General features: G+C 39.3%; 1 protein-coding gene across 9 annotated transcripts in view; it reads right to left on the minus strand.

Moving 5' to 3' along the window:
- Window positions 1–309: 309 nt before the first annotated feature.
- SS18 (SS18 subunit of BAF chromatin remodeling complex) overlaps window positions 310–27,433 on the minus strand; it is a 62,527-nt gene continuing 35,403 nt past the window's right edge. For 3 of the 9 annotated variants that reach the window (XM_068932415.1, XM_068932417.1, XM_009667052.2), the window contains 3 exons: window positions 26,044–26,166; window positions 23,303–23,436; window positions 19,377–21,104 (listed from right to left, as the gene is read on the minus strand). In XM_068932415.1, the coding sequence (XP_068788516.1) occupies window positions 21,078–21,104; window positions 23,303–23,436; window positions 26,044–26,166 (284 nt within the window). In that variant the 3' untranslated portion in view covers window positions 19,377–21,077. Of the gene's footprint in view, window positions 670–19,376; window positions 22,127–23,302; window positions 23,437–26,043; window positions 26,167–26,903; window positions 26,997–27,433 lie in introns of those variants that run through there. The other 6 variants (XM_068932412.1, XM_009667048.2, XM_068932413.1 and 3 more) reach the window with 5 other exon arrangements.

Consider the following 27,433-nt stretch of genomic DNA (forward strand, 5'->3'; position numbering starts at 1 on the left):
GGAAGGAGGGTTTGGGTTCCTTGCAATCATTCTCTGCTTGTGTGAATTATATATTCCTTCTTTATGGTCAAAGTATTTTCTTTATAGTTGACAGGCAAATTGACAGGCAATTGAAAGACCCTGTGTACGCGATCCATGCCTAGCTATGACTTAGAAATATGGTATGATGACAACAAGAAAGTTAGCTCCTTTGGTCTTTGGTTTACCCGTCTGCAAAATGGTGCTGTTATTTTTCTCATATTGTCAGTACTGAAAAGGCCTAAGAAGTTGTTGGCACATTGGACATTTCCTTTCTGCTAACATAGACTAAATAACATTTTTTATTGATTAAGTACTTGTCTTTTATTTTTTGTGCTCAGTCCTTTCAGTAGAAAGTATCTTAGCATTATCACAAGGTCCTCAGCAGTGGCTTCCGTATGACTGCCAGCTTTTCTCATGCTCTTCTGTTAAAGGATCCAGCCTGAGTTTTCCAGTATATCCTGATTTTTCCTAGCTATATGCTGTCACTTTGATACAGCAGGAGACAGACTCTGAGACAATATTTGAGATGTTTTCTTTTCTCCTCACCTGCCTGCCTGCATGGCTCAATTTCCTTCCTTCCCTGGCTCTCGGCTCTCTTCAGCATTGCTCCAGGCTCACCATTCACAGGAGTCATCGCAGCTTTCTGGCCTGTCAGTTTTAGAGAAAGTCTGTTCAGACGTATCCTTGAGAGAGTCTTCATTTCACTCTAATAACAGCAGGGAATCCCCAGTATGTTGCAATTTAAAGGATGGTAAGAGGGTGGAAACCTGCCTCACAGACGTCCTAGCACAGAAAAAGAAGCCCCAAGACACAGATCTCTCTCTTCTATTCCTGTTAGGCATATTTCCCTTTTGCTTCCACTTTTCTTCTTTCACATGAGATGATCTGCCAGAAAATATTTTTTCGACTATCTTCAAATGTTCAACTCATTTTTGACTACCCCAAGGGCAAATTCAGTCCCTGTTTTATTATCGCCTTTTTTTTGCCACTGAGGCAGTGTAGGACAATCTTCAAATAAAAGCAATATTTTTTCACCCAAAGTTGTCAAAGTGCCTGACAAAGGTGAACAGGTAATAAGGGTCCCATCTCCCAAGTGAGGTTAAGTGACCTGCCTGAGACCACACAACAGGCCGTAGCAGACCTCACACTCAAGCCATGACTCCTCTTCCCTGCTAGACCAGGAAATATCACTAAATCTATACATTGAACAAGCACAAACAGTAGAGGTAGTAGGAACATGGTCCTCATATCGCAGATCACTAGTAATTTAACTACGTAAAACCCGATGGTTCTTCAGAAATGAATTCTCTCTAATCCTGTTTTGCATCCTGTTTCTCAGAAGAGATCTCATTTGAATCACCTTTTTTCCATATACAGAGTCATCAGTGGTGGGAAGCTTATGCAGACAGACCCTATATGCAGCTTCTCTTAGGGAGGCAGAAAATGTAAGCAGAATTATGATATTTAGATAACTGCTATATGCACCACTAGGCCTAAAGAAGAAAGTAAATTTTCAATTAAGATGTCTAGTGTTATCATTTTGTTCCAGCCTTCTCCCGTTTTCTTGTTGAACAGTTCCCCTACACGTTCTTAGTCCTTTTTTCACCTGTCTCCCACTTTTACAATCCTCTGGCTGCCTCCCACCAAAAAACAATGAAAAATAGCTTAAAAGCAAATGAATTATTATTGACTACCAAAGAAGGTCAGACATAGGAAACTATTTTTTTTTTAAATGAAAGTGGGACGTGATTCTTCTACCATAGAAGTTTTCTACTGGGTGGAATTTTATTGTGCTGAAAAATTTTGAGCATCACAAGAACCCTTCAGAAAACATATACAGACCTACTGGGGCAACGTATTTTTTAAAGTTAAAATATAGGCGGGTGATTTCTCTTCCAAAAAAATAAAAAAAAGAAAATTGGTATATTCCTTTTCTATATTTACTTTTAAAATAGAGACTCTAGTAATTTAAAATTTGTTTAAAGATAACTTTAAAATAGAATTTTTCAAAATTTCAGAAAACATTTTTGGTGAAAAATCTTGATTAAAAGGATATCTTTCTTGTAAACAAGTCAGTCAGCATGGCTGACTGCAGTGCGCATAAGTGAAGGAGTCATTATATGTTTATGGCTGAGTCATAAGCATATTGCTGTGCACCATTTGTAATGCCACTTGTAGTTTATTTGTATCCCTCAACCATCTGAGGCTGCAGGGGCAAGGATTTGCAGTCAGCCAAATGTTCCTGAGAACAAGATGCCTCGTTTGAGTAGCCTCCAAACAGAGACCCAGAGCCTACAGCTACCGAAAGGCGTGCTGCTGCTACCAAGGGTACTGAAAGGCTCCCCCAAGGGCTGGGAGGCCACGGGGCCGAGGGCCCCTGCAGCTGGAAGGGTGACTGCCACATACGTCCACCAGCCTCCCCGGGACTGAAACATCTGCCCAGGCTTGGGCAAAGGAGAGGTGCCCAGGCAGCCAGAGCAAGGCAAAAAAAGGAGAAGGAGGGTTATGTCGGCCATGGTACACGGAGGTAGAGGAAGGTGGGGACCACACCGAAGCCATCCGGAAGCACGTCGTAGGGCGGTGAGAAGAAAGGGTCATTGAAACTAAAAAAGAAAGTGTTGTATTGGGCAATTAATTATCGTTTTTTTAAAGTAAGCCAAATGTTTTATAATCACCAGCTAATTTAGATATTTGTGCAGTTGATTGAAAATATGCAAAGAAAGCAGAATTATTTAAGATTATTTTTAAATGTTTGGAACTTATTAGAGTTGACTATGGAAAAGAGATAATTAAGGATTCTAAATATAATTAATGTGCTGAGTTATAAAAAGCTCTGCTTAGGCTAGGGGTTTTCCAGCAGTTAGCAAGATGGTTGACACTGTAACAACATTTTTACATTTAAAGAGCTTTGCAGCTCACATAAATATGTATTGAAAAATAATTTCACAGGGGGTGCATAAAGAATATACCTCATACTACTTAGCTATTTATCGTTCCATCTTCATTTTAGAGCTTTAATATACGAACAAGTATTGGGGAGAGAGGAAGATAAGTTAGAGTAGAAAGTCCAGACAGCTGTATAACATGGATTTCCCCTGTCTTTGACAACTGCAGAGGGGGAGCAGAATCTCAAGCAGGCAAGGAGAGGCATTCATTTCTGGATGCATTAAAGGTTGATTTTTCAACTAAAAGCTGGCATACAAAAGGAGAGGAATTTTAAAAAAATCAAAAGGCAGACTTTCTCTCAAAAAGCATTATTTAGATTTTCTTATACTCAGATGGTAAGGGGGAGAGTCTTCTTTGATTCTCTTGAGAGAATCTAACTCACCGTCTTTGATCGTTTGAGATGAACAAGCCTAGAGGCAGGGAGGCATCCATTAGCAGGAGGGGAGTCCAATTGCACGTCAGGACCAAGCAAGAGGACAAATATCCTCCTGGAAAGAGATAAGTTCTGCTTGGTCCTGCATATGTTCTACAGCAGCTAAAGTAAGAAAAGTTTGCTTTTCATACCCTTCGCAGAGCTTACCCGTCTGTCCAAACTCTACCTTGCCTGAAGAGGAAAGATGAAACCCTGGCATGTCGAGGAGGTTGGTGCTCTGGGACAGGCCAGCTCATGCTGCAGGCAAATCTGGGCTTTAGCACCAGTGCCAATGGCCTAAAGCAGTCTAGCTGCCAAGTCCCGTTGCAGAGCTCACGCCGGGATTTTCTGCGGGGAGCCCAAGGAGAGAGTCAGTGCGGTGGGTCACTTATATCTGCTCATGCCCTAACCAGCCTGGCAGGGGGCCCAGGCACTCAGACACAGCTTGTTTAATGTGCGGAGGGGAAAGTCCTCCTGAACTGCGTGATGGACTGCATCAAAGCATCGTTCCAGCTGGGCACCAGAAATCGTGGACCTTCTGGAAGGTTATGAAGCTCAGCTAAAGGACTGCTACTGATTTAAACAGCTTTAGGCTGGACTTCCAAATCAGCTGCTGGAAAACAGATCACTTAGAAAACAATCTTAAAAATGCCAGAAGAATTATGGGCATTAAAATTTTATGCAAAGGCCAAATTTACCCAGCTAGGAGCCTAAGATTAGCATAAAGAGAGTTAGGCATTCACTTATTTCCAGTAGCAGCCTGAATCTCTGTGCCACCTTTTAAACTGAAACTTAACATCTCAGGCTATCAAAATTTAGAATTTACCATCAAGTACAGTGAGATGTAATACTCACCCTTCAGGAGCACTAGACTTGCCAGATTTCCCCTGTATACTGTCTATTTGGTCTTTGTTTGAATAGGATGTTCATTGGTCCTCATGAAAAGTAAATTCAGACAGTGCAAGGGAAAGCAAAGTGCAGAGAGCAAATAAAGTCTGTAGAAGGAAATTCATTCTTCTCTGGAGGAAAAATGCTAGTACTGAAAATAATGTGGGTGTAAATCAAGTCACCTAGGTAATCTTATCTCTGGGTGGACGAGAATTGGATTTCTTTGGTTTCATTTGCTTGTGTTTTAAGAGCCTCACTGGATCCTTGTTATTGCCTGACTGGCTGGTGCACCTGGTAAGACTCCCTCACATTTAAGATAACCACTTAGCCTCCTGAAGAACAAGAGCAGTCAGGGCAAGACTTGTGTAACCTTAACAAACTGAAATCAATCCCTCCAGTAATGGCTTTCCCAACTCTTTGCTTTTGTTTTTATCCAGTCCAAGGAGCATGTCTGACACCAAAATAAAAGGATGTGATCTGCAGCTCCACTAGCACAGGCATTTCATCAATATCTTTAAAATTAGGAATTTGTCTAGATTTTATAGCAGTTATTTGAAAGTTAGGTTTCTTTTTGCTTTAAATATATGTTTGAGGCTGTAACTTTACATGGGCTTTAATGAACTTTAAACTCCTTGATGCTCTGTGTTCAGTTTGAATGCACACGCTACAAAATGATGAGGACAGAAAGTACTTCAAGCTGATGTTTTCCACAGACAGCTGAGATTTAAAAGCATACTACAAGCCATTTATTGCATAGACCTTCATTGATTACAGCAGCATTCTTCACCTACAGTCTGTTGCCAAGTACTGTTACTCAGCTCCCTGCCCTAGGGTATCTTGCCATTACATGGACATAATGGCAGACAACATCTGTCCCCCCAAAAATGAGTTGAAGACTGCAGGCATTTATCACTCAGCCTATGCAAATGACCTCCTGAGAACCTCAGAGAAAAACATTTGCTGGGGTGTGAGCACCTCAACTAATGTCGAGCTGGGGCTGTAGGGCTTAGCAGCACCAGCCTGCTAGAGGTGTTGTTTTCCCCTCATTGCAAACAGGCTGTCACATGGAGACTGTGCTTACCTGTCTCTCTGCACATTGGGATACTCAAAACAAAAACATATCCCCACAACTTTATTACCACTACTGGAAAATTATTCTATGGAAAGAAGGAAGATAAAACTCCTGGACAGATGTTGTCCAGTCTTAAGGCTTTAATGGGAAAGAAGAGATCATCTGAGGGGTTTATGATGCTTCAGCCTGTGGCCTGTTCAGCCACCTGCAGTTTCATTCTCATTCAGGATCCCGATATTTGGCAAAGGGAAAATCCTTTTTCTAGAGAGAATCTGTCCCACTAGTAAGTTTGCTGGAATCAGATTCTAATCTTTTTCTGGGATAAAATACAGAGATCTGAGGGACAGCCACAGATCTCAGGCAGCCAGCCGGCAGGCTGTTCCCACACCACCCAGGGGAGAGCCAAGCAGTGCTGAAGCCCTCACACAAATGGCCAGGCTGCAAGGACAGCCCAGCAAGTATCTGCCAGCTCCAATGGGACCTGTTTTCACCTACAGCACCCTGGCAGGTCCCCATGACCCAAATGTAGCTTGAGGGCTCCACTTACCCACACGCTATTGCCTTAGCACGAGACCACTGCCCCGCTTTGCTCTGCGAGGGCGGATTACGCAGTGGGATTTCTCCCAGCTCAGAGGATCACTGCTGCTGGCACATGCTGTGCAGCTGCTGTCATCACCGGCAGAGCAGCTCCAGCTGTCCTCCTCGGGGGAGGAGAATAGGAGCTGGAAAGGCAAACCTCAAACTTCAAGGTTTTCTTTTTCCCACAAGAGCCAGGAGGAGTGTCTGTGCCACGGGAGGAGAGGAGGAGAAATAAAGTGGGTGCTGGTGTGGCTCTGCTGCCCCCTCACCACACACACACACGCTTGACCACTTTGCCACTTTGGTGTGTGTACCACCTGAGTACACACAGGTTTTCCATTCTCCTCTGGCTTTTCTTTCCATCCTAATCTCAGCTCTGGCTTTATCTGTTCCCTCTCCTATGTCTGATTAGCCTAAAAATAACCCATAAAAAATCACAACAAGTCCAATCGGAAACAAAATAAATTATTTTAACTCTTTGGAGCAGCTGTTCCCCTCCACCTGTGAATCCAAGTGCTAGGAGAAGCATGATTCACATAACTGAAATGAAAACCGTGGGAGGTGGGGCTGGGAATTGCTGTGAAACTTAATGCCACTGAGGAAAGGATATGACAGCAGGTCATCCAGACGTAGCTGCACCTTGGCTAGGGTCTAAGATACTTAAGTTTTGAAATGATGTATGTCCTGGGGCTTCTAAACCTGTCCAGCTCCATCCTAGGTAGATTTCAGACATATGCCTCTCGCTTCCTAATTAAGGTAGAAGTCACAAACAAGGCAGAGTCAATCTCTTGGAAGGAGCTTCCTGCTTCTAGGGTTGTTTCTGTCAAAGGGAATGATTAAGATTGCTATAAATGTTATTAATGTTGTCCTTAAAAAGTCATAAGGAAATCTGCTCTGAGCCAGGCTGCTGTTCCCCTGAAATTCAGAAACCAGCCTGTTTGTTTCCCAAACAGTAATTTGCAGCAGATAAACATAGAGTAAAAGGAAATATATGGTGCTGGATGGTGCCTGAAAAGAGTGCACGAGCTGGGAGGTGTTACTCGAGCTGCACAGCCGCGGTTATATTACAGCTTCATATCACACAGCTGAGTTCACTAGGCGGCAGTGTGTAACCCTTAATATTTGTCATTGTTAAAGAGCTGGTGGGGTTCAGGAGAGTCACAACAAAATATTCTGTTTAGAAACGATTTTGTTCCCATATCATATTAGCTGTATTTCCCTTCTGTCATTGCCATTTACAAGGATATTGATATATAAACCAATGTTTGTTTTGTCAAACTCATTTTCTCTTCCTACCTATTTCCCCTCTGAAATCACAAAGTGAACTATTTGCAGAAACAATATGTTTGATAAATTTACTCCTTTTTCCTTTTCACAAATTATCTGGGAACAGACATTGATTTTTTATTACTTTGTTCATTATTTAAAATATTTGTCAAATTGTTTATAATAACATTCCAAACCATGCATTGCTACCAAGCAGCCTGTCACAGGTTTTGTTAACAATTTTGACTTAGTGATTTGCTTTATGGAGCTGAATCTTGAATAACTCTTCATGTCATTTCCAAATTCCCAAGACACTGTTCATTTGTTTTGAAGGAGCATTTTCTACTCCCTGACACGCCTCACGCTGTCTCTGTGCTAGGTGCTGCATAAACACGGCTGAAAAATAATATTATTCTAATACACGGTCTAAGTCTAGAAATGAATGGACATCACCAGAAAAGCCAGAGCACAGAAAGAGTGAGGCTATTTTGGTGAGTATGATGGACACCAGTTTAGCATGCCAGCAATAAAGCAATGGTCAAATATTTTGTAGGCATCATAGGAAAGAAGAATTCTAAGTAGAGATTGGAAAAACAATGAGGTAATTTACATAAATGCCTAAATCATTGTGATTTATTCTTTTATCTGATAATGATGTTCCCCTATGCTATTTAATATTTCTTGGGTTCTTCTCAGACCTTCAGGCTAGCCTCATGAACAATTGTTGTATCAAAACATCTAGAAAAACAACATTTGTACAGGTATTTTTGATACCGCCTCCATTACCAATTCTCATAATTACTTTTTCAGAGAGTAAAAGACATGACAAATACAATCACAGCCAAAGTAAGAAAGCATACTTTTTCAACCTTTAATTTAGAAGACAATTTTGTAAGTTGAAGCACGAAATAGTCTCATTTCTACTGTAGTGTCAATGCACTTCCTGTTTAAAAAGAAAAGAGAGAGAGAAAGAGACAGAGGAAAAACTCCAGCTATAAAGAATTTTCCCTGTAATTTTCCACAAGGAGCTCACAGCTCTTTAAAACTAATAATCATCATTTCAATATATAAAATCAAGCTTCAGCAGAATCAGACCAGAGCATATCATATGTGACTGCTGGGATTATATAATGGGGAAGTTCTCATTGATTTTTATAAAGCATTGGATCCCAGAGATTTTAAAATTAGGCACTGAGGTTGACCCAGTTTGGGTGGAAAAAGCTTGCAGAATCCCAGGGAAGAACATAGCCCAGGGAGAAGTCTCAGGAGGTACCGTTATTTTTAACCTTTCAGACCTGCATGACAAAGAATGAATTCTGAAAACTCTGAGTAGAAAAGAGGTATTTAGTTTAGAAATTTTAGAATCCTCTACCCCGCAGATCTTGACCCTGGTAGAAAACTTGTACAGCAAACTTTTTTTTGGATTAAGAAAAAACTTTGGAGTAGATTGAAGCTGTCATTTGACTCTTCCCTCCAGAAGTGTGCAAGACAAAAGTAAAGCACTTTCCAGGACGTGATTCAACTAACAAATAGATAAATCAAAGCCAGAATACCAAGACAGAAAGGGTTTTCTTTTCAGCTAGAATCAAGAAAGCTAAATTTGTAATCAACATAAAGCATGGCATACACAAACTGTATACATAAAAAGATGCATTTACCCTCAAAACTGTTCTAAGAAACACTGCAGTTTTTCAGAGATTAAGTATTCCTCATCAGATGATTCAAACAAAATTTGTTCTGAATAAGTATTCTGCTGAAACTGTAATTCAATTTTCCTTCAACCTATTGTAGGTTTCAGCCTTTCTTATAGATGTGACAGAACCATTAGCTGAAGAGATTTTATGATACTTGCTGGACAGCATTTCAGATACGACATTTGTTTATTTGTAGTGGAGTAATATTAAACAGGCATTTGTGGTTCAAATCAGGTGTGGATAAGATGTCTGTATTGGTATTTGATCTTACCATAACAGCATACATATTTTCAGCCACTCTGAAATGGGAAGAGGACCGAGTACACATTATTTTGACAATCTAGTTATATAGTACTTGCCATCTATGGATTAAAAACCTCACTACCATTCCAGCCCCATTACACCACATAAAAATGCTAGACTAGCGTAACAGGGCTTTAACACACACCCTTTGCCTGATCCCTAAGGATGGAAGGGTAGGGAAATGCAAACAGCAGAAGAGACATACAATAAGGATGTACATCTCTGGCCTCGTTTCTGAAGACCCTCTCTAAAAACCCGGGCACAGACAGGACGGGGAGCAGTGAGGCCGAGGAGTCTGAGTCAGCCTATGACTTTTTGGTCTCCGACTCCCGTGCTATCGCATCTCCTGCAGGGCTTTTCAAGCTGCCTTTGATTAGTCAGTGTGGAAATTTTACAGCATAGGACTTCACACGGCATGGCCAGTTGCAGGTAGGAGAGAAGAGCCGGAAGCTGAGTTCACCCCTCACTGACCCTCTCCTCTGCCCTCTCCACATGGTGCTTTCTCGTAGTGGGAATGTCCCCCAGGGACAGCCAGCAAGGGCAGGTAGCTTGCATCCTGCGAACCGCCGGCACAGCCCCAGCTGTTTGTTGCTGGCACACAGGCTACATCTCAATGATATGTAGCTTGGGGCAACCACATCTGGGGTTAGCTACTGCTGCTGCCACCCCTTATTGCTGTTTCCTATGGCCATCAGGTGTCCCAGGGCAACACTGTATGGAACCGTGCTGGGAATGGCTCCTTGCTTTAAAAAAAAAAATTTTTTTTCCTCACTTTTCTTCTGAAGCAGGATCAAAATTCCTGATCTCGTTCTTGGCACAACTTAGAAGGCAGTGTACTGTGGTACTGGAAGAAGGTGGTAATGTCTTAAGCTGGTATTGCCAATGAGGATACGGACAATTGTCTCAGATGAAAATCGACGGCCTCACAGCCATGTTTTGCTAACAGAGCTGAACGTTTCTCTTGCATTGCGACCCAGCTTTGTTTTGTTCTTCCTTCCCATCTTTAGTTGGGGAAAAATCATTCTAAATAAATGCCTTAAAAATTCAGATATTTTTGACATAATAATCTTCCCTAGCTCTTAACAAACTTTTAGGTTTCTCCCACAAATTTTAGTGTTGCTACCTTCAACTAAAGAGTCAGAAGTGTCCTGTTGATCCTCAGTCACCTGCCATTAAAGAGACAACATGAAGCACGTGATCATAGAAAGGAGCCTGGACAAACTTCATTCTAAGGCAAGAAAAGAGTCAGATATCATCTTTGACCTACAACTTGACATCCAGTTTCTGCAATCGAATAGAAAAAAGGCATTTGTAACCTATTAAAAACCTAAGGATGATTTTATGTGGTTTTTTTTTTTTTTGGTGAGAAATCAGTCTTTCAGAATAGCCTGGGAGTTGTGAATAAAGAACTTTGCTATGTTTATTTAGAGAATCTAACCCCTTGGAGCCAGCATTTTCACTAATGCATTTTACATTAGTGGGCTGCATCAGGAAATCCTGACTTTTGGTGCCAGGGGGGTAATTAATATCAGATCATGTTTGCAAAATGCTTGTGTTTATGTGGGAATGAGGACTGAGCTGTAACTGGCAGGATTTGAAATAATCAACCTTGCTATGTAGCTTCAGCAACTTGCTGGAGAGTGGGATGTTGAAATCAAAGTGTACTAGGTTTTGATGGCTTAGTAAAGCTACTGTTGCTGAAGAGAGTTACAGTCTTTTGGATTCTGCTCTTAAGCTCTTAAGAAGTGTTGGAAGTATTTTCCTTAACAATTTTAAGGATTTATAGATAACATAGAAATGGTTGCTTTGTTACTGTGGTCTCAGATGTTCCAGGAAGTGCCAAAACATGGGTAAATTGTTCTCTCCTAGCATATCACCTCACACAAAACTTCCTTCCAAATCCCTGTGCTTACTAGCAAGGCAGCATCCATATATGGTGCAAAAATATTTTTTGCAGCACACCTCAGAAGAAATACTTGCTTGTGTGTACAAACCAGCTAGCACCGTCTGAGCAGTAGGTGTGGTTCAATGCCAGCCTGTTTCCCACCAGCTGTGATCACACTCAGACTAAGAAAGGTATTTGGAAATGTACTTGACGAGGTATTTCTTCAACTACTGTCATGCCTTGTTATTGCAGTATGGGCTACGTGCCACATTTATTTCTTCAGACTGTCCAGAGTCTACCAGCAGGAGGGACAGAGAGTAGTTAAAAATATCTATTTTCGTTCCTCTGGCTCTTTTCTTGCATCCTAATCCCCCTAAATTTTGGGTAAACTGAGAGGGGAGTTAAAAGGAGTCAACGGCTAAAGCCATCCTCCACAGGCCAGAACTCCTTCTCACCCTTAAGGGATGTGGCAGCTGGCAGGTCCTCTGTAAGACAGTGTATTTACTCCTCTCCCCATCAGAAACTTTGCTGGAAGTTCATGGCTCCCTCAGCAGTGGTAGGGATTAAAAGAAAAGGCGTAATCTATGTTAGAGCTAATACATGTTTCTTATTATAATGAGCCAATATACTGTTAGGGATCTTGTGGTCAGCTCACTGTGTTTGATAAATACGATCAATACATGTTATTCCTCTGAGATCCACCCACCATCATCTTCCCATACTCATCTCTTGCCAGTAGTCATTAGGGGATAATTTTCCCAACCAAGAGCCCACCTCTAATGTGCCCACTGTCTTTCCTGCTGCCATAAATCGGTCTGGTACAGGCCCTCAGATAACAAATCTAGACTGTATCATTATTATTGCTGTTATTTAACTAGTTCCTTGATCCTAAGATAGGGGTAACAATCTAATCATTTGCTAAAGCTATAGGAAAGCTAGATGTACCTAATGAATTATTCCCTACTGGGTATCTGCGTAACTGATTATTCCTAGCTAACCCTAGGAATAATGTCCTAAGCTCAAATACTCCTCAGTAACATTGTCTACAGCTTTTGTTCTCTGCGAAGCAGTGGACCATCTCTTCCTTTTCTCCTTCTACTGATATGTCTGGATAATTATATTTCATTGTGTGGTTTGTCTTGATTTTATTTCTAAAAGTTCAACTGTTTGTTTAAGCTTAGCTTAACAATGCACTTCCTCTTTTGTTTGAAGGCACTGATGAGCTCTTGATCCTCCACTTTGGGATAATTTGTACTTCTACCCATAGCATAATTTCCTTTAAGGTCTTGCCTGCGCTCCTGAAGACTTTTTTCTTTAGACCTTTTTCCTTATGTTACCTCTTCAATCTCAGAGATTATGGAAGTCATCTTCATGGAAGTTCACCGTTTGTTAGGCTCCGGAGGAAACTATGTGTGTCTGCTTGTCTACCCTGAGTTGAACACTCTAACGAATTTTAACCAAACTTGACACAGCCCAGCCAACTCAGAGAGGGATGTTTCAAGACATTACCTTAAGAGAGGAAACCTTTTCACACAGGGGAGGGGGACAGGCTGCCCAGAGAGGTTGTGCAGTTTCCATCCTTGGAGTTTTTCAAGACCTGACCAGAAAAAAATCCTAAGCAACCTGATCTGATCTCACAGTTGACCCTGTGTGGTGCAGGAGGTTGGACGAAAGACCTCCAGAGGTCTGTTCCGATCTGAATTATCCTATGATCCTGCTCGATGACTCCTGAAAACACCATCAGCCATCTAAGTCATTGTAAAGTATCAAGCTGTTCCCTTTGTATTGACACTGGTGCTACAGACCTTGGCTGTCTCCCTCGTCATTGCAGATCTCCTGAAGCGCTCAGCTTTGTGGATGTTTCTAAGACCCACCATCTCCTCCTCCTCCCAGATAGCAAAGGCAGGACTTAGTACTCAAAATATCTATTTTATGCTTTAGAAGGCAACATAGCTCTCAGATTCATTAGTGTACAATAAACATGCTCCTGTAATACATAGACCCTTTTATACCACACGTTTGTCTATATGGAGTCTCATGTACTTATGCCAGGATGTTGGCAATGCTGCCCACAGTGCACTTAGACACCTACAGTCCTTGGACATCCACGTACCCAGGACAAAAAGGAGTACCAGTCTCTCCTGCTCTGGAGACCTTGACTTGCAGAACATGGGCGGGGCAAAGGGAGGAATGTCACAGGCTGGGCCAATAAAGGCAGTCAATAAATCTGAAAAATCATGAAGCTTGGCATAACAATGCAATAGTAACTCTTCTTGTTGATGTAGCCACAGATGCCCTAGGATGGGCAACTTATGGGAACTGAGGAATCCTGTGCTGGGCAAGGTTCCTGCATTTCCTTAACTATATTTTGTGGAGGCAGACTTTAATAGTCATCTTCCCTGTAGTTGGCCTTCCCATGCCAAAGTCACTGGCCATTGGCCACGGAGAAGAAAGCCTCCTCAGGGCAATGAACACCCTCTTCCTCACCTGTACTGGTGTTTGAAAGGTGTTGTGCTCTTTTTGAAGGGTAAGGAACAGTTCCCTACAGAGATCTTCATCCAAAAGCCCTGCTTCCAAATGACGAAGATTATGTCCATACTTAATGATGTGCATACTTGTCTCTATGGCCCAGAACCTCCTCCTAACAATGGAGGAGGTGGATTCAGACACAGACCAAAGCAGGAGCTGGAGATGATTTTCTCATTGCTCCGTATATAATTCCTATCAGTTATCACAGCCATCTTCCAGCGTCTCCAGCAGTAATTCTACCTTTGCACCTGTGTCAGGCTTCAGGGGCAGTCTCGCCTGCTACCCTTCTAGAAGATAGACATGGTCAAAGTTGAGCTATCATGGCTGACAGAAACGAGAGAGATGATCAACACGGTTCCACAAAGAGGAGGAGCAAAAAAGAAGAGAGAGTTTCTCGATTTTCACCTAAATATACAAATTGTCTGCCTAACTGATGTCATAGTAAAATGTGGTAGCCTACAAGTTAATGAGTTATTGAACCACCATGTTGCAGCCATACAGTCATACATACATCAGCCAGTAGGACACTCTGCAGCATCCTTCTGCAAAAACTCTCAGTGGAAGTGTAAGCAGCTCAGCAAAAGGTGCTTTGGCACATTAGCTCACTTCAAATGAACTGATGCAAACTGGTAGTGCAGACATACAGCCAAGTGCTCATTCAGATGGTGACTAGCTGTCAGTGGTCATTTAAACAAAGATCACAAGGTAGAGCATCACGAAAGTCTAGTCAGCAGTTCACTGCTATCATGCTTGTCCCACAGACCTCAGGTCTACTGCATTCTAAACCACAAATTGTCAACAGGCAAAACTACTAACCAAGTAGTCCAATTCATTAATGTCCATGTTCATTACTCCTTCCTCAGCAGAGTGGGTCTCTCATCTCCCCAGTTTTCCGCCTCCCTTGTTTGCTGGCAGAGAGCAGGAAAACCCATAACAATCCAAAATTGAAGGGTGAGTAACACAGGCCACAAAGCAGAACTAAGCTTCTGATGTAATAAAGCAACAGTGTTGTCCTTATAGCAACAGCACAGCAACATTCATAACAAGCACCAATGAACGCTAGGCACCATTAGATACGTTAGCATGCACATAAGGTATATGCAGTGATTACAGATTTCCTATTACCCACCAGACGTCTAATTATAGTCCTCAGATCAACCACCCACCATCAGCCAGTAACTTCGCAGGATATTATAGATGCCTACAAGCTTGCCTCAGTTTTGCAATGCTCTCATCTTCCCTGAGTGTACGTGGATACCTGAGTGGGAGACAAATCTGAAATCAGTGTCAGGTTGGTTAGTACTTTGCCACGTTCAGGTGGCACGCTCTCTGGTCTTAAGAAAGTAAAAACCTTCATGTTTATTGGCAGAATACTCTTCCCTGATCCGTAAGCTTTTAAATAATATATCTCATGGTAGAAGGCAAACTTTTTATCCCAGCAGAAACAACCATGGGAGCAAATATAGATGTAGCTATCTGCGTGCTCACATTAAAAAATAATTAAAAAAAAATAAAAAAAAGCTAGCCTCAAAATGATATGCATCATTGTTAGGAAGAAAAAGAGAGAGAGACACACAAATCATTTACCTTTGAGATTGACAAAGGTAAATTGTCATATTGACTCGACAAGAAAGTACCTTAACAAGGAAGGCCAAAACCAGTATTTAGATAGAAACTCTAAGAACTGTGGCACTTGTTAGTACAGTAGCTCTGTGGAAAAGAAGTCTGAAGGCTCTGGGCTGAGAACCAGAAAAGCTATTCCTGGACAATGTAAAGGCAAATTAATATGGCAGACTGAAAATTCTTCACTTGATTTAAAGTTTGCTAAGAAAAAAAAAAAGGAACTAGCACTGATGTAGCTTAATTTCATGAAAATAAAACGTGTATTTCTACCAGCCCTCCCTAGCAAATGGTATTTTTCTACAAAAGTATCTGTAATGGACCTATGTCAAGATGCCAGCACACTTCTGGCAACATCCTACTGCAGTAGGTGATTAGAATTTATGCTGTGTAAAATTAACTTTTAGGTGAAATGAAAATAATAAACCAAAATGCAAAAGGATTCATAAGGCAATTCACCGATTGCTTAAAGAGTGTCAAGTGAAGTGAACACAACGCAGTGCTCTGAAGAATTCACAGACTAATAGCTTTGGATATTCTAGCAGCTTCTTTTCTATGCTCACACTTCTTTCTGACCAAAAGCCTAGCATGTAAACATGCAAAACCACTGGCATAATGAACTACCTTCACTTAAGATCAAGTGAATAAGGGGAAATTAGAAAACATTATTTACAGAAGAATGAGGGGAAAAAACTCTAATAAAACAATCAGATTTCAGCCATGGGCAATCCTACATTCTGCTAAATTAGCCAAGAATTTGCGTTGAAAAATGTCACAGGAAGCTTACAGGAACTGAGTGAAAGCACACACCATCTTGCAAGCCTGAAACAGGCAGGAATTAAAGAGACAGAAGTAAGGCCTTCACAACAGGTGTGTATTTCATGGAAACCAATGTGCCTGTTCTATCACAAGCTGAGAGCTGAAACCGCTCCATACAATGCCCTCTGAAGAGTCAAATGCATCACCCATCAAAGGGAGCTGGAAAATGAGCTGAGCAATTAGCCAGAGAAGCTGATAGCAACATAACTGCTCAGCCAATTCATGACCTTAACACAGAAGAAAATTCATAGTTTTTCAGTGGTGCCAGTGATCAGGAGCAGAAATTAATAGAATAGGGCCAATTTTGGAATTATTAGCAAATTCACCAGAAAGCCATATTTAGAAGCTATGTAATAACCATATAACTTAGAAATATATTTACTAGGATAAGTAATAGCGCACAGTAACAAACACATCCTGGGCATCTCACTACTCACATTATTTGACACTTCATTTCACCATTGTGGGGGAAAAAAAAAAAAATCATTTTTTGAACAGACCATTGTCACACCAGTTCAGTTCTACATTTCATTTAGTTCTTCAATCTAATCCAATAGTCTGCTGCTAATGATGCCTACTACCGGGTTTTTCAGAGTAAGGTTCTGATAATAGGAATGACAAAGAAATCTAAATGGTCTTCCACCATTTCCTGTCTATAAGGCACCAAAATAAATTTTTTCCGAACTCTAGCATGTTGTTTGTTACTTAATGCTGTGAAGCTGGAGGTTTTATATTCTTTCAAAATAAACCGTTTCATCTGGTCTGATGTAACTGTGCATGTTCTGAAACATATAAATATGTAATTACTTTTTTAATCCTACTACGCCCCTGGCCTCAACAGTATCTTGTGGATCAAGTTTACAGTTATGCATTTCATAAAGTGTTTCCTATTACGGATTTAAATGTGCTGCTGCTCATTCTCAACATACATTGTCTGTATTCCTGCACAAGTTGCACTATTTATTATGTACCTCTATTTTACCCATTATCACTTTTGAAACTAAAAATCCAGATCGGCTAAACTTTTACTTCATTCTTTCCTTATCGTTCATTACCCACTTATCTTTTACTTCATCTATCCTTTTTTGATAGAGGGGACACAAAAATTTACACAATAATTCAAGTGATGAAAAAACTCAGTGTTACAGTGGTTGTTAAGCATTCCATCACACTTTAAACATTTTATTGGCACTGTGACCTCCGATATTGAAGTTTCACTGGACCAGCCATGGAATTTCTCCTGATAGAACTAACTGCATACGAATAAATTCACATTATTCCTTTCAATACCTACTTTGTTGTATTTGTCAACAATAGCACTCTCATGCCATTTATTAAGTTCTGCTAAGGCTCTCTAAGTCGTGAAGATCCTAAGTAGCACCATGTTCACCTCATTTTGCTATCTCAACACTGATTACTTATTTCCACTTTTTGTTTTTTTAAACAGGTGTTAATCAGTGGTCCCAATACAGAAGCTCTTGATAATAAATTATACCAGAGTCATCATTTCTGATATTAAACATTTAATTCTATTCCCTCCCACATCTTATCTACCTTCCCATGTTTGACAGTTCATCTTATTGAATGGTCCATTTGTATGATAGCAGCTTCTCAGAGAATTTAAGGCTATGTGAATATACAAATATAGATCAATTGCATCAGACTTAACTGATCTTTTACAATAATTCTAATAGATGTGAGAGGAAGATTTTAGTGAGGGTTGGGGGGGGGGAAGAAGGGGAGATTTAAGCATATATATATATATCTCATCATTTAGTATAGTATTTAGCACCAGTTTCTTAACTTACTACTTCAGCCAGTTATCTAGTGTCTCTAGAAGGTTCATTTGGGTTGCTTTCATAGGGTATCTCCCATACGGTCCTATTCTATGGTACAGCAGCTATTGCCCGTGAAGAAAAATCAGCTACTTTCTTTTTAAATTTCTTCAGGGCTTCTGGCTGAATTGCACCTGGCCTTGCTGGATGTAACAATTTTTCTTCATTTTGTAAATTTAAGTATTCTCTTCTTTTTTGGAACTAAAATTGTTTTAAATCATATCAAGGTATGTTGTCAACATCCTCTCATCCTCTGTGGTGAGAACTGCAAAGAAGTACAATGATATTTTGCACCGATGTCCTACCCTCTGTATCAGGGGTATCACCTTAAAAAGTCAATTACTTTAAATGTTTAAAAGTGACCTTAGGTATGTAAATAAAAGTGAGACTATTTGCAAAATAAAGTTTGTTCTTTCTGCTTTATGTAGCATGTTCGCTTGTTTTTGTTAGAACACCCTGAAATCAGTTCCACTCCAAACAGTGAGCCAGCTTCTCCCTATCATGAGTCATTCACAGAGCAGAAGGGGAAGTAAAACCATCTGAAAGGAAAGAGCAAAATGTGATGGCAAAAATCTCAACACTTTGACAAGTAAAAATCACTTCATTCGTTAACTACGTCTCTTCACTCTTAGGGAGTTTGTACCATTTCTGTTCACATATTTGATTTGCTGTATAGGATCCCCTCCCTCCACCCAAGCCCTTTCATTTTCTGCATTCTACACTTGGCATTTTACACGCAAAAATGTTACACCTTTTCTACTACTTTCTATCCCTTGAATTTTATTTAATAGAGGATACATACTAAAATGAACCTTGAATCTTGCTGTTTCATCATCTTGCTCTTATTATGCATTCTTGCTTCTTTTTTGTTTAGGGAAACTTTTAACACAGAGATTTAGTGGAAATACTCACTTTAGAGTTATTGTCTCTCAAGTTGTTCTTCTGGCACAGTATCAGAGGAATAAGGCAATTTTTGTCACCACCAATTAAAAACTTTTACGAAACAGGACCGTTATAAAACAATTAAACCTTGCAAATGCAGCAGTCTCTAGGAGGGAAACCCTGGAGGAAATTCTGCTTATTAAAATTGCAATTTTAGTTTCCATTAAAAAGGAGAATAAGACAACAGAAGATGGGCTGGCAAGACAAATTATTTCTTAATGTCAGTTGAGCTTATTTCAAATGAGATAACATATCTACACCAGGTTGGGTTCATCACATTCTTGCCTCCTCAACTCATTTATCTAATTCAGTCATCTTGATTATAGCCTCATGGACCTTCATTTTCAGGAAGAATTTTGTAACAAACAACCTACACAACACGCTGATTACTGAACAGTTAATTCTAATTAAGTTGGCTATGGCAAGAGAATTTTGATAAAGTCCTAGAATGTAAATACAGTTTGGTTATCCTGGCCCAACTTCTATATAACAAAAACCCACAGCAGAGTCTCCAGATGAGAGATCAGAGTGATAGAGATCTAATTTAAAGGAACAAATGAGAAAATTAAAATCACAAATAATTTATTCTTCCGTTAGAATTGATGGAGTACAGTTTTAAATAGCAATGAAGTACACAGTGGTGGAAAATTGGCACAGAACCTACTAGCATTTCATTCATAATAACGCTCCTCATACTGTATCTTTTCAAACCTTGATGTATATTTTCTATCAGTCAAGTTTAAGCAAAAGAAAATTGCTTTCCTTTTAAAAAGGATGAACATACTGAAAGTCTTGTTTTCCATGTATAATGCCATATACATACTACGAACACCTTTTTTTTTTTCCCTTTTCAAAAAAAAAAAACACTCAAACATGATTGCCAATTGAAAAAAATTGGATTTTACTCCTGGGCTATTTTAAGTTGTGTCCTTTATAAAAGGTGCCAGGAATTCTTGTATGCACATATTCCTGTACAACGATAACCATTAATTTATCTGACATACTGTTGCAGGACAGTCTCAAAACCAATTTTTGTGTACTATGCTACTGATCAAGGTGCTGCGTCTATCTCACATGCAACACTATAAGCATTAATGCAGTTCAGAACAAAATTTGGCATTTACCTCACCAATAGGTTTTATATGTGATGTTTTAACACATCCCTTGGTCTCGTGTTAACCAGTAAGAAAAACGGACACCCACACAAAATGTCCCCTTTCTAAAGATATTAACTCCCAATTAGGAAAGTTTAGATAGGTTTTACAAAGTCTTCTAGGCTATTTTGATACATACAAATTATTCAACTAAAGGTTAAAATACACTTATACAATACAGCCCTGTTCTCCAAAATCTTTTTCGAGTTCTTTGCATATTCAAGCCAAGTAAAATTAACACTTGTCATTTTCTGTGTTATTGCAATTATTAAGAGGGATTACAGCTTGCTTTATGTGAAGCTGTGACAAAACACTTAAGAGATACAACGCAAACGTTTATCTTGTTACCCAAAGATGTTGCAGGAAATTGTCAAACTATGTTAGAAACAATTTTTACAAAAACGCTTCACTCAAAAATTGGAAAGCTTAAAAAATTAATCTTTGCACAAGACTATATTATACTGTCCTTACTTATGTTCCCATTTAGATAACTGGGATTCTTATTCTGTGTACATGAACCTATCAGTGATGTATGATGCTCTTCATCCTTTTTCACTGTTATCTTTATTGTACACCATTTCGAGACTTACACAATCGAGCACTTATCATGCCCCTGCCCATTTTAACAGTAGATTTTTCTAATCCTGCCCAGTGCGTAGTGTACTGTCTTGCATATTCACCACATGAAAAACATAATATACAAAATATTGCTGTTGTAAAAAGTGTGCATTTCCCCTTTCCCCCTACAAAAAAAATCTGTGGAAAAAATATTAAATTCCCATAACCTTCATAAACATACAAAGCTGTTCGCACCTTTTAGTCTGTAACAGTCTATTTGATATAGAGTTCTCAGCTCACTGCAAATTGTTATGTCACGTATTTTCTGTCCAATATTGCCATCTAGAGTAGAGAAGTGAAATCTGTTTCTGAAAAATCTACAGCCTTTTGTAATTAACCCATAAAGACTGTATACCATAAAACAGCCATTTATCCATAAGATTTTTCCAAAAGCTAGATGGAATGGGAAGTTCTCATCTCAGGATGATGTTCACAGTGCTGAGGAGACAATGTGGCTGCTAATAGATACCGCCTACTGGAATGTGAGTACTTTTTCACTGTTGATAATTTCCATACTGACTCTAAAAAGGAAATTCAAAATATAGAATTAGACCAAGAGGTAGCTTTTCTGTATTAAAAGGTGAAATCAGAAGATCACTTAAAAAAAAAAATCTGATGTTAAATGGTGTAAACATATGAAAGTTAAGTGGTAAACTGATTTAAGCAGTACCAAATTTCATCTCACTAAATCCTTTACATTTTAATGTACAAGTAAGACTGATGACATGGATTTAAAACCATGAACTTAACAGAATAGTATGTCTTTAAATACAACCATACTGCCGTGAAATTTGCAGAACACCATCAAAAATAAAAGGCAGGATTTACTTCCCACCTAAACATCCAACTATATTTTAAAAATATAAGGTCACCTAAATTCAAAGAAGTTCAGAAAACTAACCTGCTTTCAGACATACCTAAAATACTCATATATCAAGCAGCACAGAACAGACTGATATAAGTAACTCAAAAACCAGGGCACATTATGGTGAACATAAATAAGTAACCAACTTATCCTACGGGAATCAATTACTCCACAGATCCAATCCACAGAATTATTACTCTTGTTGATATTCTCTACTTCCTTTGATAGACAAGTCCAATATGATGTAATGAAGAGGAGGGCAGAGTTGAAAGCCTCAGTGCTACAGGCTTACTGTGATCTTTTACCACAGGGTTCAGAGCAGGCAGAAAAAGTTAGTGTGCCATAAAGCAAACATTCTTCAAAGTGGCATTCCACATGAATTAGGTTTCTCCATCAACATTCCACATAAACACCATCACAATAAGGCAATACTTTAAATGTCATTTTTACATTGCAATGTCACTTTTTTCCATCGTAATATGCCGATCAATTGGAAAGAAGAGTTCCAGAACAGCTGCCAGATGAGTATTTAAGCAGCACAATTCCTATGGGAATGGCTAGTATGAAAGAGTAGGAAGGCCTTCTGTAATTGAATTTCCCAATGGAACTTAGATTGCACAAACTGGAGGACTAGCATGTATCTACACAGAGGGTTATCCATTTCTACCATGTAGGAATCTGAAAGAAACTCAGAGAATTGAAATTAAGTTCCCCTCACCCTACATTTGCCACAAGCAAAGCATCTTCCTATAGCTTATTCTTTGCATGAGCATTTTATTTTTTAAATCTCACTGAGACACTGAACTGAAGAATTAGCAGAAATAACTTACATCACTAAACTACCCCCCAGAAGAGTCTGTCTGTTCCTTCTTTCTTGTCTCTGCTCCCTTTCTACAGAATTTAGAAAACGGTTCTCCTTTTGAAATGCTGATAATTGTAGCTATTCTCACTTCTAACGGTAAGCTCCTGTTAAAAATTCAACTAGCCCTTTACTGACCTATCACAATTTTTTTTTGAATATCAGAACCTCAGCTGGATCACAGTATATATTCAGTTCCATACATTTTATTTGTGCCAAGGCACCTAATAGTGTCTACTCCAACGATGTTTCTGAGCTCTTTATTCTGCTAAGATTAGACTTTTACAGTTTAGTAACTTATGCATGAATATTATACATGAATAAAACCTCTGCTTCATGCTTTAATGAGAAGGCAGTTTTATAGGAGTCCTCAAGAACAACTCCAGCCTCTTTTTTTTTTTTTTTTTTTTTTTTAATTTATCTCAGTAGCAATGGCAAAGCAACAGTTGATTTTCAGGTAACTTCTTTCCCACGTTCAGTGTTCCCTTACACTGCTCAGAGGAAAATTGTGTAAAAAGCAGGCTTTGTATCTCCTAACAGTTCTACAATAGAAGGACTTTAGTTGTTTACTTGAGGTGCTTCTGCAGCTGGAGAGTCAGATTACTAGGTTTGTTTGTGGAAAATTCAATCATTTTGAATGCAAAGCAGCAATGAAAAATGATCCTACATGAGATTTAAGAGCCCAAACCTTCATAACAGTCATTCATCTTTAAACTATGAAACAGATCACCTTAATTTTTAAGGTCAAAAATATGGTCTGTAGGCCCTCACTTTGCCAAACTGTGTTAAACTTTGCAAACTCAGAACAGAATGACTAATCACACCTTCACATAAGTGTTTCTGAATAACCCACATGGAAATAAAAGCCACAAGGGCTTCATATACACAGCAGAGAGACCACGTCCTCAAGTTCATTAGTTTAAATGTCCGCAATAAACTAAAATTATCAATTGAGTGTACAAAAATCACTACGCTCTGTTTAAGTGAAGGCATACCTGGTCATATCCATAAGGCCTCTGCTGTGGTGGCTGCGGTGGCCCAGGCTGTGTGGGTCTGTATCCCCCATACTGCTGGCCCTGTCCTTGCGGATAATTGGGATACTGAGGTCCTGGACCACTCTGGGAAGGACCTGGAAATCATTAAAACAGAAACAACAAAAGAAAGAAAAATTGGTTGAAGCAGTTAGAAAGAAGCAGTGGTAAAATCATTTAGTTTTACAATTGATTAGAGCTCAGAAATAGCACTTCTGTGCAATTAGGTCATCTCCTACTTAAAAATACATCAGGGATTAGTGGTCCTCCTCTCAAGGTGGAACAAACCTTAGCTGACAGGGCGTGCACTCCAACCATGGATCACTTACCTTTATTTTTTTTTATTATTTTTAAATCACCAGTGCACGTAGTTCCACACACTAGGTCATAGGACAGGAAGAACAAGGCAAGAAGTTACAAATACGGATCACGATCACTTTACAGGGGTTTAGGGAGGCACACTCTACTCCTGCTATATGCTGCTCCAGGTCCAAAACCTATAATCCCAGGAGCAGCCAAATGATACAATTGTGTTTAGTATTTGAACTTCTGAAGAGACTAGCGGTGCTGCACTGCCAAAGAGTGGGTTTTCACACCATGGCAAGCGATCATAAATGGGATGACAGGCAAGTAAGTTACAGGTAGAAAATGTGAGATGTGACAACAACTACATGCTATTGGGGGATGAAAAAAGGCACCCTCTACTCGTTCCTCCTCTGGTCATCTTAACTTTCCAGAAAAAGGATAGAAAAGAACTTTCATTCCAGCCTTTTTTGGCTGTGAAAAGCAGCAGCTCTTTTGTCCATACAAACTCTTTTCTTTCACAGGGACTCTTCTTTCCAGTCAGTTTACCAATGGAAGCTTCATGTTACTACCATAAGGCAGTGCAGACATATTCCAAAGAAAAGGAACTTCATCCCCTCCCGCCTTGGGAAGATGAGGTACTGTGCATTTCAGTGATACGCCAAGTGGATCGTTTGCAGCAGATGCCTTATAAGTTACCTTTTCAGCACCACCCTTTAAAAACTGGCAGAGTCAGGAAGACCTGCAACCCTCCAGGAAGTGCTTTCTGTGCTGCAAGCAAACCTGTTTTTTCAGAAGAAATGGGTATGTTTTAGCAATAATGTGATTCAGTGCTGGAGAGTGCTAGTTTTAGCTACAGGCACTGAACATTAAGATGACATCAGGTGGTAACTCTTTTGGTAATTCTGGATCTATGAGAGAGTCAAAGAGATGACCTAGAGGAAAAAAAAACTCCATAAACTATTACCTTTCTTCTCAGGCCTCAAATCCCCTTGAGCTATACATTTCAGCTTTTTGCAGTGGGACAAAGCTTAGAAGACTGATAATAATGACCGAGATGCTGATTTATTTTTTCAAATTAGTAAGCAATTAAATATTAAGATGTAGTATCATTGCTTGATTTAAGTGCTGCGTTCTTCTAATAAATGAAACCAAGTTTCATTTATTCAAGGTAATTCTTCAGAGTGGTTCTTCATAGTAGAAGTAACAGATTTTGTAAATTAAAAGTGAAATCTATTTATTTGGGACTTTTAACACCTATTTTCACTAAGAAAAAAAAATCAGAAGTTGAGAAATAAGCTATCTAGTTGTACAAATTTTGGTGGATAAGTAACTCCAATGGATTTCTTGATCCCTTTCCTCTAGTATTTCTTAACCAGAGTAAGTCAGATTTATTTGTTTACAACATTTAGAATACTGAGCTAGATGGACCTTCACTCTGATCTTCACCCTTTTCTTGTGTTAAGCTTAGCAGAATACAAGTATGTAAACATCATTTTAGAACTATTAATTCATCCATAGCCTCCAGAAGCTTGTCAAATCTCAGTGGATCCTTTTAGAACTTAACTCTATCTCAATATGACTAGATCTGATGTGAAACTGGCATTTATTTAGATGGCAAACAAGAAAGGTGTGCCTTTCTTTGCATACCCACAAAAATGAATTCTTATCATTTAAATCTGCAACAGAGCTAGATGTTAAAATATATGGAATTAGATTTCAGAGATTCCTTTTTAAAGGTTGCTGCTTCTAAGATAAATAGGTACAGCTTTGCAATATGCAAGCAAGGAAAACTTTGAAGAGCAGCGTTTTCAGTATGACGTTCTGTCCTATTTTTTTTTTTTTTTTAAAGGAGTAATGCACAAAAAACACACACTACTACTATAAACTTCCTGTAAGGAAGAACACCCTTCAATCCAAGGATTACATCAACTCGCATGTGACAAAGGATTTCTATTGTGTCACGTGTGACACAATAGCTTTAGGAATTTTTCACTACCAGTGCAAATTCTTTCTAAGACAAAAACTTTCCAAAGCTGCCTTGGTAATGCAAGTAACTGCAGACCCAAAGACAAAGGGGTGAGAATAGCTTTTTGCCATCTTTGTGCCCTCCTGGCTCTATGTTCACCTACCAAGAAAACAAAAGAGCAGAGTCTTTCAGGGTCTTTCTAGATTACAGATACCTGTGCCAATATTGCCTAGAAACCCCTCAGTTTACCACCAAATCTGCTTCCCAACAGATGCTGTCTTCTGCACTTTCTTGTTCTGCCCAGAGAGATTGAGGGCATAGTGCTCTTTTGCATAAGCCTCGACTTCCAACACAGTAAAACTAGTCGGAAGTAACATATGAGCATCTCACTCAGCCTTTTCTATGATTACTGTCTGTGTCTTCAGGTTCTTACCATAACCCTGCTGTTGTCCTGGATAGCCTTGTTGGCCTGGATACTGCTGCTGCTGTGGTGGATAACCCTGCTGTTGTGGTGGTCCTTGATATGCATCTTGCTGCTGACCATATTGTGAGTTTCCTGTAATATGATTGCAAGAAAGAAAAAAAAAAAAAAAACAACAACAACAAAATTAAAGACATTTACTTCACTAATTTTTTCCTTCTAAGATGCACAGCCAACAACACAAGAACAAAATGAAAATGCAATACTGATTTCAAAAACTGAACAAAACAAAGAAAACTCAAACCAAACAGAAGGAATTCGGCCAAACAAACTGCAGTTAAAGCCAATTTTGCAAAGTTGAACTGCAGCATTTTCAGCATCTCTGCCAAACGAGCATTACATTTACTGGAACATCACAGTCATAAGATCATGACTATGCTAAATAAAATAAAAAAGACAAAATTAAGGACAGCTACAAGAGCACAGACTAGCTACACAAGATCAGCAAGCTGTTTCCTAATGGCACTATAATTATACAAAATATATACACACACAAAAAGAAGATATAGAACTGAACCAACAAATTTACGTTTAAATAAAAATTTCCATTGAGGGAAAAAAAAAATCTCTATAGTGTTTTAGTAATTTTACTGTTGTTAGAAATGGCAAATTATGGTTATACGTTTTAGGTGTTTGCAAGAAATTATTCTGAATGCTTCAAGTTCCCTGCAGTTTTCAAGACAGCCAGCAACTAGTATTCTACAAGAGCTTTGCATGGGTATAAGTTGTGTTGTGCAAGAATTTTTGTTCCCGTTGCAGGTGGGGAAGGAAAGGGAATGTATGTGCGTATGTGTGTGAAGGTATATAGATACCTCCTTCGTAGTAATGTTGTGAGGAATCCTCATAAGGCCTATCGTAGCCTTGTTCAGGATACGACGGTTGCTGATAACCGTAATCATTATGACCTACATCAATTCGACAAGAGACAGGAAGAAACGTTAATGGCCTCTGAGTGAAAACCCTAAAAATATTTAATCTTTCAGAAAAATGAAAAAATTTTCAACTGGAAATACATGAAAAAGAATTTTCAATTGTATTAGCCAAAGATTTATTGATATGATCTCCTTTCATACTGAATTAACATGTGACAGGAAAAAAAAAGGCTTAATGCAGTAGTTTTAGCAACATCACAGCAAGGGATGGTCTTAACCTTCTGCTTAACCTTCTGATCATCTTTGTTGGGGAAAAAAAGTACTTTTTCTTTCACTCAAAAAAAAAAAAGAAAGCATTTAGGCCTTTCACATGTAAATAACCTGAATTAAATTAGAATGAACAAAGAAAGCAATTATCATACTTTGTCTAACACCTGTTCTGCTGATCGCCAATTCAAAAGCATATGCTA

The sequence above is a fragment of the Struthio camelus genome, chromosome 2 (genome assembly GCF_040807025.1).
Source record: "Struthio camelus isolate bStrCam1 chromosome 2, bStrCam1.hap1, whole genome shotgun sequence".
NCBI lineage: Eukaryota > Metazoa > Chordata > Aves > Struthioniformes > Struthionidae > Struthio > Struthio camelus.